This window comes from Euprymna scolopes, chromosome 18 (genome assembly GCF_053919585.1).
Source record: "Euprymna scolopes isolate OS-2025 chromosome 18, ASM5391958v1, whole genome shotgun sequence".
Classification (NCBI taxonomy): Eukaryota; Metazoa; Mollusca; class Cephalopoda; order Sepiida; family Sepiolidae; genus Euprymna; species Euprymna scolopes.
In genome coordinates this window covers 99,629,753-99,643,185 of record NC_136499.1, presented here as the reverse complement: position 1 = coordinate 99,643,185, position 13,433 = coordinate 99,629,753, and the positions used below count along the sequence as shown (strand labels likewise).

Genomic DNA, 13,433 nt, shown 5'->3' with positions numbered 1-13,433 from the left:
ATATCCGATACAGCTGTTTCCGGAGGGTCCGCTGCCAGATAACACTTTCGTGAATATTTTGGGATCAAATGAAGATCTGATGCTGAAATTTCACATACGAAAGGTTTTGAACCTGAGAAATCCAAAAATGCAGTCAGATTTAACCAAAAATCAACCCATTTCCTGTGATTAATAAAATACTATGTTCAGATTATATTAAGGATGGGTAATAAGAACTACCATGTTTACCGATCATTGATCGCCGACATTTAATGATTTATTTTTAATTTTACAGAACAACAACAAATTTAACAATGGGATGACTTCTACAAAATGTGCCAAGCACACAAACCTAACAATTTCAAACCTCTAAATTGGGACGCCATTGAAGAAGAGTTGGTGTGAATTGCTGCGTGCAAAGTTGATTGAAATGAAGTCACACTATTCCAAGTACACAGCTGCTTGAAAGAGTAAGTCAAGTTCTCAGAGGGATGCCCCATCCACGGATGTTGTGTTCGACAGTGACGATTATTGACCTCTAACCATTATCGCACCAGAAGTCCCCAAGAAGTCATTGGATCAGTTGGGTGAGAGACAACTGAAGGTACGGACTGAGGAACTATGGAGGAGTATGCAGCAGAAAACGACGAAACCCCTCTGAGAATTCTCGCATTGCTCCTCAAGAAGTGGAAGGACAAGAAAGCTCGGGAATTTGGAGAAAACATATGGCAACAGCCAGCTGCTACAGCTTCTTCGCATGAGCAGTCATCCACAGTTTCTGCTAATACAGCATTCTCCATCATGACTGATTGTCAATTGGGAAGAGATACTCTACGCTTAGGAAAACCCTAAAGCAAGCTGGTCACAATATCCTTCCACCCTGGTCAACACAAGCACTCATCAATTGTGGTTAGGTTCAGATCCGAAAGTCAACCGTGTCCATTTTAAAGCCCAGTCTTTTTGCAAACATTGTAATGAGCATGGTCACTCAACAAGATACTGTAAGAAAGCTCACCCTGTCTTTGGGCCGCTGAGTAATGATGATGCTTTGTTTGAGAGGCTTTGTTGTTGAACTGTCCTTAGTTGTTTCTTCTTTGTTAAATTTGGTTTCTTGAAAATTGGTGTTGTTGTTAAGTAAATTAAATTATGTCAACTGTGAGAGGAAGATGAACTGACCAACAGTCAAGTATGTGTCGGCACAGTAAAGCATTAATTTTTTCAATCATTTTTGGTCTACAACCTCTGTTTTGTTTTGGTCCTGGTTATCAGGGGATCATGTAAAGCCAACTTAAAGTGTACAATGCAGCTTCGTCTGTCTATACCAAGTGAGGTCTTTTGGCTCCAGACCCCACAAAACCTTAAATTTTTGATTAATATTTTCTGGACAGTAATTAGCTTAGTAATATGCTTCCAACGAGCCCTCAACCATGATTAGGGAATCATTTTAAGCCAAGATATACCAAAAACGTGTTTTTAGGCCCGTATGCCCAAATATGGTTATTTGGACCCAGATCCCCGAAAATTGGAAAATTTTGAAAAAATTTTTTAGGACTGAAATCACTTCAGTAATACGCATCCAACGAGCCCTCAACCATGATTAAATGATTATTCTAACCCAAGATATTCATATTTTTCCAATATTTCGCCCTCTCAGCCCACTGCGCAACTCCCTACTTAAGACATCCCTGTAGCCATACCTTGTTTAGAGCAAATAAAAAATTGAACCATTCAAACACTTGGTGCGTAACTTTGTTACTATATTTTTCATAAAAAAAAAAAAAAAATCAACTTAAATAGAAACAAACTTAATTGAATTCATAGTTATGTTTAATCGTCATTCTTAGACATTTTTCCTCTATAAATTTTAGTTAATGACTTTCTCAACTGAAATTTTTCTAATTAACTTGAAATAAAAATCAGTTGTCACCTGCTTCTTGTCTGCATATATAAAGAAATTTATATTTAATACTATTGCCTGGTGGTAAAATCTGATTAAATATGATATTTTAATTCATGCAGATTTTGTATTTATTATTATAGAATCAATTCTCTATTGATTATTATATTGTACCTAATACATACAGTAATGAGTCCAAAATCAAAATGACTTTGGTGCCATCAGCTAGAATTGAAACCAAAACATTTACTGCTTCAGCCTTAATTATTACTGTTTGAACTATCGTCAGACTGATAAGAAATAGTTAAAATCGAACCGACTTTAAAAATGAACTGACTTTTATGTATAAATGTATATTTGTGCATGCGTACAAGAACACTTACAAGAGCAAGTCAACTTACGCTTGCATAGTTCCAATTTTTTCAATTGTGACTCATTAGCAGCTATTTTTATCAGCTTTTATATATAAAAAACAATGGCCCACAAAAAATGCAATCATTTCACCTGCCTTACACCGCTCTGCTCATGTCTTGAAGGAGATGCAGTTTGGAAAAATGGAGACAGACAGACAAGCATAGCAAGTTTTATGAATTAGATTACTACGTTTTTACATTCTGTGCACATCAGTTACAAATACATTTATTATATCAGGCATGTAAAACTCAGCATCTCCTGAGTAAATGTGAAATCAAAATGAATTTCCAAAATTAGGGGTCATGGCATCTTATGGAGATAGAGCAGCATATAAAATAATTTTTTTTTTTTTCCCAAACAACTCCAATCGGTTTCAACTAAGAAAATCAAAAATTAAGAGAAAGTCACTGAATGCATAAGGCAGGAAGTCATTCTTTGATGAAATAAAAGTCATCTATCTCTCCTAACACCTTCATGAATTGCTTGAAGTCAGCCTCCACAGGTAAATTAAAATTTTCAGTTTTTAGAGATAAAATCAGTTTTTTTTTTATTGAAAAATGTAGATTTCGGTCAAAAAGTGGCGAATTCACATCCACAAAGGGATTGAAGTAGAAATCTGCTTTTTTTTTCTTCTTTCTAATCATTAAAAAAAAAAAAAAAACAGAACTAACATCCCTGATAAAGTCTTTTATGCACATGATTGTTGTGCATCGCCACCACCATCATTGTTGTAAGACCAGGTTATTTTTTTTTTTTATACAAAAACATGCATACACTTAAATTTATAAAACAGTTTATTCAAAAAGACAGAACAGAAACTGTGGATGCGTGTATGTATGAGAGAGAGAGAGAGAGAGAGAGAGAGAGAGAGAGAGAGAGAGAGAGAGAGAGAAAGAAAGAGAAAAAGAAAGAAAGAGAAAGAGAAAGGAGATAGATTTAACAACATCATGCTGACCATTCATCTGTCATCCCAGACATGTTCAAATCTTACTGACTATAAATATGGGAGTTGATCTTAAACACTTGAAGCACAGTTGAATTTCATATGAGTGGATGAAATTGATTCTCCAATAGCTAAGTCCTAAATCAACCACCACCCCTGACGTGCTAAACACAAGTAGCCATCATGATCATCATGAGAAGATTCCAAGGTGTTAAGTCTCAGATAGATCACAGCTACACACCTTAATATCCAACAAATGGAGCCAGAAAAAAAACAAAAAAAAAAAACAAAAAACATACAAAGCGGAAAAAGAAACCTTTCCTTCACCAGTACTTTATTTAATAAAAGCCGTTTATTAGATTAGGAGACATTCCTAAGGTCGTGCTTGTATTTTATTTATCAGATTGTTGGAACCAGAGCAGCATTATCATATTTAGTTTAACATTCATTTTCTGTGGCAGCTAAACTACAGGGTGGAACAATAAAATTGTCGCCCTAGAAAAGACAACACGATTCCATTTCCATTTGATTGTTTTCTTTTTTTGTTGCAGACCATCTACAAGTTGGCCAGTTGTGTACAAATCCCAAGAGTGATAGGAGCCTTCTATCATGTCTGAAAGTGACACAATGCTCAATGAGCGAGATCAGAGATGTGCCGTTATACAACTCATGCTCTCTACCGATCCAGGTTATGACAATAGGACCGTTGCCAGCACCCTAAAAATACAAATCTCGATCGTTCACTGCTTGAAGGCATAGTTGAACACATCTGACGACCCAAGTATTCTCCATTCAACTAAAGGTATTTTGTTCGCCTCTATTAACTTCCTGTAGTGTGCCAAGAGTGAGGTGTCCGTAGCATATGCTTCATTATTCATTGACAGTGTATGACCATAGAATCTGTTTTTAAAGGTCATTGAGATGCGACCTATATAGAATTTTTCTATTTCTGGGTTTTCTATGATGCATATTTTAAAACCAAAAATAGGGAAAATAACAGCAATGAGGGCATAATATTACTTCAGATCAAAGCGAAAACTTAGGCCAATAAACAACAGCCTAGTTAAAATAATACCAATACCCCCCTGCTGCTACAGCTTGACCACATAAGGTCGTACCCCCCTCAACATCACTACCCCCTTCCCTCACCACACCTCCTTCAAAAATCCTCTACTGCTCACATTCGCAAAGTATACACCCCACTTTCTTCTGAAGCGGAAACCACACCCGAATATCCTATAAAAAAACGAATGTAATCTGGACTCTCTTTTTAATATCACTCCTGTTTTTTTTTTTTTGTCTGATGAGATGGTCTCCTTGAATTAGGATTCCACTGAAACATGTATGCACATATGTAACCAATGATGTTTGTATAATAAACAGACTATATACCAGCTTTGTTCTCCCTTAAGCACTCTTTAATAATCACATGGGTTTCATTGGATTTACATCTAGAAAACCAATCTATACCATTATATATATATATATATATATATATATATATATATATATATATATATATATTTCATTAAATAAAATGGACGTTTTTTGTCTATTAATTCTGTTTTTGATCTTTTTCAACTTCTGAATAATGGCCTTCATTTCTGGCCGAAACTGGTTGATGTAATTGCCATATTCATTATTTAGCAGTTGGAAAGAATCAAAAACATAATTAGTAAACAAAAAAACCCATCTATTTTATATAGTAAAATATGCTTAAGAGAAAAATGCTACCTAAATATACATACACACATGTATATATATATAAAATAGACACATGAAAAATATAATTGCGAATTATTTAAGATTTCTATTCTTCATATTATTTAAATTCATTGGACTACTGTTCTCATCTTGAGTGTGATTTTCATAACGTTTCGGTCGATGTAACCTCCAACCCTCTTCAGGTGTATCTTGTCGAACTCGGGAATTTTGACGAAATTCCGAGCAGAACCCTTTATTTTCTTCACGATGGTAGCGTGCCTTGTTCCATGAGTCATGACTGGGTAGAGGTCCTAAGTAATTTGCAATTGTATTTTTTGGTCGCCCACACTGAGAATTGAACTTTCAAGAGAATATCACTTTTACAAGTGATTTTTCCAACTACTCTAACCACTGTGCCACGGGTCCTTGCAGGCAATTCATACTAGTGCATACTATGGTGCAGTGGCTGACAGAACAAGAGCACACTACCCTCCCCATGAAATAAATAAAGGGTTCCGGCTGAAATTCCGTCCAAATTCCTGAGTTCGACAGAAACATTCCCGAATTCAACAAGATACACCTGAAGTCGAAGGTTACATCGAGCAAAATGTTGTGAAACTTACACTCAAAATGAGAACAGTAGTCCGATGAATCCAAATACGAATAACCAATCCTCATCTCAAAAATTAAGAAACGTCACTTCTATCCTTTCATGATTAATAGAACAAGAGCATGCCAGTTGATTAAATAAAGGGTTCCATTTGAAATTCCGTACAGATTCTAGAGCTCAACATTTAGACCTGAAGAAGACTGTAGGTTACATCAGCCATTATGTCGTGAGAATAACAAGATGAGAACAGCAATCTGAATAATTCAAAGAACAGATTTACATGCATATCGTACGTTTCTAAGTAACAAAAAAATATATCCTGCACCCATAATCTAATTAAACAACTCCAATAAGTTGTGTGTGGCTTTCATGATCACACAGATCGACCCATTTGACCCTCAGGGGATCGTCAGTTAGACATGCCTGGCACAGAATTGAAAAAGAAAAGAAAGAAAACGAACTCACTGATATCGAATCGAGATCAATCTGTTTGGCCATTCCAATTTTATGGCACTCCTTGTATAATTCTTGGATCTTCTGGACCATGCGATCATATTCCTTCTCTTCATAACTGGAGAGTGAGGTCACTTCCACTTCCAACAGCTGGACAATTAGACTCAACGTATCTTGACCGATATCATAGCTCAATCGATCTCGCATTAACATGAACATCAGTGTGGCTGTACTCAATGCGAGGATCTGTAAAACAAGAAAATACATACATTATATATATATATATATATATATATATATATATATATATATATATATATATACACACACACTTATGTGCATAAAAGAAAGATCAAAGAGAAACAGAGAATTCAATGAACTAAAGATAAAAGAAAAAACAAGAGGGACGAAGGGAAGGGGGAGGGAACAGATAAAAAGAAAAAGAAAACGTAAAAAGAAGGAAAAAGAAAAAGACAGAAAGAAGGAAAAAACAAGAAAAAGAAGGAAGAAAGAAAAAAAGAAGGAAGAAAGAAAAGAAAAAGGAAGAAAGAAAAGAAAAAGGAAGGAACGAAAAAGAGTAGAAAAAAGAAAAGGAAAAAAAAGCAAGAAATAAGGAAAGAAAAAAGGAAGGGAGAAAAGGGAAGAAAGAAGGAAAAAATAAAATAAAAAAAGAATGGGAAGAAGGAACGGTAAAAGACAACAAAAAGAAAATAAACAAGGAAAATAAAAAGAAACTGAGGAAAGAAGGAAAAAAGAAAAAGAAAAATAGGAAAAAGAAAAAGGAAAAGAAAAAGAAAACAAAGATGAAAAAGAAAACAAAGACATAATGAAAAAAGAAACGGAAGAAACAAGGAAAAGAAAAAGGTGAACATGTTGGCCCTTAATTTTTCAAATGCTATTAATGTATAACTAGCGTGACCTGTGAAAATTCCACATATATGTATATTTCTTTTTTTGCTGTAATATTTCTTTTTTTTTTTTTAATGAAAATTACTCCAGATAAGGCATTAAGCCACTTAGTGTAAGGAGTTAAAAAAAAAATACTACTGCAAGATAAAAAAAACTTGCCAAAGATAAGTGTTTAGGTTCTGACCTAGAAAACAGCAATTCTTTCCTCTTTGTCAGAAACATTGCTTATGGAATGTGAGAAGTAAAGGACAAAATAAGGAAAATGAGAGTTATGCAGCTGCCCAATAAATAAACCCAAAATTTGTGCTTAAAAAAATTACAATGAATAATTATGTAAAAAACAAAACAAAACAAAACAAAATATAATGGTATATCCTTATTCTTTGGTTAAATAAATTAGTTTTAGTATATATTTGGTTATGGGGGAGGGAATCCATCTCCCAAACCTTGTAGGACTTTTTAACATATTTCCATTCTATGAACAACTGGTGCAAACACAGACCCCACAATATAATTGTACCATCTTTGAAACAAATACTATTTTTTTTATATTTTAGCCCAAAAGCCAATTTATTTATCCACTAACGAGGGGTACCTGGCGTTGCCCGGGTGTTTGGAAGTGTGTGTGGAAACTCCGGGGGTGGGTGGGTTTAAAAAAAAAAAAAAATGTTTTGGTAGGTAAGTATTAGGATCGAACCCGAACCGTTGAGGCAAAGTTGTAAATTAAAGTGTGAAAAAAAAAAAAAGAAAAAAAGTGCGACGTTAACGATTCCCCCACCGCGAGATGCTAACGGAAACATGTTTGAATTTATTTAATTACTTGGATTTGGCAGGTGCCCATTTTAATGAGTTAATGAGGTCAAGTTTGACTGCGGGATAGTATTTCATTTACTGCGGGAGCGCTTCCCAAGATGCTATAGAAAAAAGATTAACCCACATGCGGTGAGCGACAAATGTTGAACATTTATCTTCCCAAAGTCGAGCAAATTAAATAGACAGGTGAGCTTCGTTTTTAACTGTAAGATATTACGATTTATATGTGATATAAAAAGTTTTAAAAAGTTGTTAGGCGATCGACCGCTTCTCTGAAAAAAAGCCTTTTGTAGATATACAGAAAAAGCGAACAAACATACATACATTTTCGCTTTTATAGATGAATAATTTTGCAATAAACTTCCCCAAAAATTTACAAAAATTTCACAAAATATAGTTGTATGTCATTTTTTTTTGTCTATTCTTTTAAACAAGTTTCAGTCATCACAATACCGCATTCACACCGTGGACAACTCTACTTATGCCCACGTTTTGACACTTTTATTTACAAAAAATAAAAATGTACAATGTCAATTTTATCAGTTAGCAGGGAATTTCTACTAAAAACAAAAAAAAAACAAACAAACAATATTAGCAGGAGAAACAGAACAAAATGTTAAGTGGTTATTAAGGTCACAAAAGTGTATTTTAATTCAAGTTTCATGTTTTAAAAAAGTAGGTGAAAAATGATAACGTAGGTGTGATCATGAAATTGACTTAGCATATTATTATATAGATAGATCGATCTGATAGGATTTTAACTTAGTTTAGCAGATTCCATAGTCTGAAATTGTATTACGGATGTGAGTAGGCAATAAGAAAAAATATGAAATCGATATGAATACTTCAACCTGGGGTCATGTTTCTTCTCTCCTCACCCCAAATGATTAGGGGTGTAGAATAGCGCAAAGAACAATTTTTTAAAAAAGTTCAATCTTCACTGCAAGTGGTGTTAAGACCACAACTGCAAATTATTTAAGATTTCTACCTGGTCGTGGCTGACGGAACGAGACTATGCTACCCGAGTGAATTAAGTAAAAGTTTCTGTTTGAAATTCCGTACAGATTTCTAAGTTTGACAAAAAGATTATCAAGTTTAATAAGGTACACATGAAGAAGGTCGTTGGTTACATTGGCCGATATATTTTGAAAATAAAACTCAAGATGAGAACAGTACTTGGAATAATACAAATTATCAACCTTCATCTAAAAAATCCAGAAACATAAAAAACAAACTCTAATCAGTTTAAAACAAGAAAATCAAAATTAAGAGATCGACTCTAAGTGTGGTGGATGAAGACAAGAGTTCATTATTTTCATAAAAACAAGTCATTCAACTCCTCCCTACTTTTTTCATCAATAGTTTGAAAAAGGCAAAATTAACATTTTCAGAGAGAACTGTTATAAAAGGGGAAAAGGAAGGCAACAAGAGAAAGAGAGAGATCCAAATATTACCGGAAAAATAAGACTATAATTTCCCTTATATATCTGTACCTAAAACTAACTGTAAATTCCATGAGCAAAGCTTCTTTCCTAAAACTACCCATCTGTGGGACACAATGCCATGGGCTTGCTTCCTGGTTGACTATAATATGATCGTTTTCAAATCTAATGTAAAGAAGTTCCTGTTGAACCGTCCTCTTAAGTAATCCAATTTATCAAATTTCTTTAACTAACGATTACTACAATATTATCCCATTGACTACTGTACACTCTATAACCCTTATCCTCGAGTGGCCTCTGGGCCTCGATGAGTGGTGACTCCTATGTAAAAAAAATAAATAAATAAAAATAAAAAATTAAAAAAATAAACAAACACTATCCAAGTTCCATCAATACCAATCATCATGACATCTCACCAGCCACTCATTAATCCTTATCTTAAAGTTGCTTTCAGGCCTTGATAAGCGACAACCCCCTCCCTCCTCCTCTAGTAAAAAAAAAAAATAAAAAAAAATGGTAGAAATCATCCTTTTCTTATTTAAAACCAAAAATCAGAATTCCAATAAAAAGTGTGGAGAACTCACATCCCTGCTGTGTTAGATGAACCCCAACATCCATTCAAAGATATTCCATGTTCAATAAGTCTACATAATAGCAATAAACTTTTGTAATAAGAAAGAATAAAACGATAAAAGACACACAAAACAGATTAAATAGAATTCAAAAGTTAATGAAACGCGAATGGATAGAAAAATGGGAGAAAGAAAGCGGAATTAAAACAAAGATGGCCGAATAATGGAGTCAAAAAAAAAAAAAATACTGTGAAAGAATGGATGGCGGCCATTTTTTGTTTCGTTTCCTAATTGTTATTCAGATGAGCTTATTTATCGGCACGTTTCTCATTGGAAAGCATTGGCAGCGGAAAGAAGCAAGAAGAAATGCCATTTTGGTTTGATTTGAAAATTCATCACGTAATTCTTCGGGACTATTTCATTGGAAGATGGAGGAGATGCAAGGTTAGATTTAGGGTTTGGTGCAAAATAAATAAGAGAACACAAACATGTGTATATATATATATATATATACACACACGCTACTGTTGGGATGATTAATCGGAATCGGAACATTCGGGGAGTATCCGAATCAGAAAAATTTGTGCCCCTTTTCCGATGGTAAAACGATTCTTTCAATTGTCTTTTTTATTTGATTTTGTTGAAAGAAAAATCTTCCACTGCTAGTAATAATAATAAAATATGAAATATTGATTTTAAACTACCTGCAAAACTAAAATCGACAGATCATCCTCCACAAGTGTGGTTTTACATTTATGAAAATATTTGCTTTTACAGTAATTGGAGAGAAAATAACAATTTTACAGTTAAGTATTGAGAGATTTATAAAGAATTAGCGTCAGGAATTTAGTATGGAAGTGGTAATTGCATCGGAATTGAGAAAAATATTGGAATCGTCCCATCACTAATATATATGTGTGTGTGGATGGAGAAATTTGGTTATATTTTTTTTTAAAACATTATTACTTAAGCTCAATTAGAAAATTTAGAAAGCTGAATAATGATATATACAGTGCCGGCAAAAAGAAAGTCCACACTTGTAATTTTTTCAAAAACTACAAATTTAAGCTAAATTTAATGTAACTGTTTAAACAACTTATACCTCATTTGATTTATTTATTCCTCTATAATTTTACCTGTTCATATTTGACTTTTAATTGAAATATTCTAGTGTTCACATCAATTTAAAAAAATAACTTCAAATTGAGGAGGCAAAAAGAAAGTCCGCAGCAACAAATTCGCTTAAAACCAGCTTAAATTATCCCCCTAATTCAGTTTAAAATATCCACCAACAGGCAACAAAGCATCTCTAATCATAATTGTTGTTGTTCCAGGTCATACAATGTAACATTTAGCCCATATGCCACGACTTTCTCTCAGTGATCAGGAGCTCATTAATCTCCACCTTTCTGGTTTATGCAATCAAGAAACCGCCCACAGATTGAAATGTGATGAGAAAACTGTACGAAAGACTGTGCAAAAGCACCAAAACACCGGCAGTGTTCGTGATGCCCCTAAATCCGGGCTGTACTAGAGTTACTTCTAACAGAGAAAACAATGCTATCAAGATCTGCAGCCTAAGAAACAGATTTGAAACGGCTCCCCAAATCCAACAACAGTGCAATCTTGTTAAAAAAGTGCTCTCTTTCTACTGTCAAGAACAGATTCAAGGAATTTAATTTGCGAGGATATATTGCAAGACACAAGCCAATGATTTCTGTAAAGAACAGAAAGCGTCATCTGGACTTCGTCAGATGCAATGAACATCATGACTTTTCATATCGGTCAAAAGTGCTTTTTAGCAATGAAAGCAAGTTCAATAGGCTAGGCAGTAATGGTAGGCAGTATGTCCGTCGGAGGAAAGACAAAGAATTTAATCCTAGGTGCTCAGTTTCAATGCTGCAAGATAGTGGAGGTTCGGTTTTGGTGTGGGGCATTATTAGTACCAATGGGCCAGAGTCTATAGTTCGCTTGCAAGGTCGAATTAATTCAACCAAGTACATTAATATAGTGACTGAGCATTTTCTACCCTACTTTGGAGGGAATTTAGATGATAATCCCATCTTCATGCAGGATAATGCTCCCATTCACACAGCTGGCAATGTCAAGAGGTTCCTGGAAGAGCATAATATTCCGTGTTTGGATTGGCCTGCACAATCTCCAGACCTCAATCCTATCAAAAACGTATGGCATTACATCAAGCAACAGCTACACAATGATAAAATTTCAAATTTGGAAGAACTTTGGACAAAAATTAAAGAAAAGTGGGATGCCCTTTCCCCGGAGTATTGCTGCAGTCTAATTCAAGGAATTCCTACAAGATTGCAGGCCGTCAAATTGCAGAAGGGCTATGTTACTAAATATTAACTAGTTCATTGTGTTCCTGTTGTATTTGTGTTACATTAATGTCCTAAATTTACATTTAAATGACAATTTTCTATTGTGCAGACTTTCTTTTTGTATCCTCAATTTGAAGTTATTTTTTAAAATTGACGTGAACACTAGAATATTTCAATCAAAAGTCAAATATGAACAGGTAAAATTATAGAGGAATAAAAGGCGAATCAAACGAAGTATAGTTTGTTTGAACAGTTATATTAAATTTAGCTTAAATTTGCAGTTTGTGAAAAAATTACAACTGCAGACTTTCTTTTTGCTGCCTCTGTGTGTGTGTGTGTGTATATATATATATATATATATATATATATATATATATATATATATATATATATATATATATATACTAGCTGTACCCTGCCACGCATTGCTGTGGCTCAATTTGGTGTAATGGAAAATTCAAAAAGTAAAAAAAAAAAAAAAAAAACAAAAGGCAAAAATGAAAAAAAAAATGGTACTCTTGCAGAATGGGACCCGGATCCTCGGGAGTTACCGTGAATCATGGCTTTGGCTCAACCAACATTCAGTGGATTAAGCCGAAAGTTGCTAAAACGTTGAAACGCTAAATAGAGTTTTTTTTTTATTGTATTAAAAAATGTGAGTTTTTAATTAATATTTGGGTGAAGGTGGGGGGGATTACTATACACAGATTCAAAAAAGTTGTCCAAAAACGAATAAATGAAAGTAAAGGTAAGGTAAATTACGTTTCTACCTAACTGGATAATTTTTTAGTGTTTTTATTTAATGTAAAATGTTTAATCAGCTCAAAAAACTCAGTGTTTATCCATGTATTTGAAAAAAGACGAATCGTCGCGGACTCTGTTGAATACGTTAAGTTTGGGAAAATCAGTTAAAAACTATACAAAACAATGTCAGACACCCACTGATTATATGTTATTGTGACATAGGCTGACATATTCGGTGGGTTTCTGACAGTATTTTGTATAGTTTTTTAGTTTTAAATCATTTTCCCAAACTTAACATCATCAACAGTGTCCGCCACCATTTGTATTTTTTAAATACACTGATAAACACTGTTTTTCGAGCCGACTAAACGTTACAGTAAATAAAACGTGTTTGTACAGAAACGAAAAAGTTGTTGAAAAATAAATATGACAAATAAATGTTATCAAAGGCAAGATAAGTTACTTTTCTACTTAACTAGATAAGATTTTAGTGTTTTTATTTAGTGTAAAATGTTTAATCGATTCGAAAACATGTAGTGTTTATCTGTATATTTGAAAACTACAAATGGCGGCAGACTGTGTTGAACACGTTAAGTTTGGGAAAATGAGTTAAA

The 13,433-nt window shown here is 33.9% G+C and overlaps 1 protein-coding gene across 2 annotated transcripts in view; it reads right to left on the bottom strand.

Annotated features, from left to right (window-relative positions):
- Window positions 1-13,433, bottom strand: part of LOC145297712 (wings apart-like protein homolog) — a 427,159-nt gene that overhangs the window by 160,246 nt on the left and 253,480 nt on the right. For both annotated transcript variants that reach the window (XM_080143917.1, XM_080143918.1), the window contains one exon: window positions 6,013-6,246. In XM_080143917.1, the coding sequence (XP_080000043.1) occupies window positions 6,013-6,246 (234 nt within the window). The remainder of the gene's footprint in view (window positions 1-6,012; window positions 6,247-13,433) is intronic.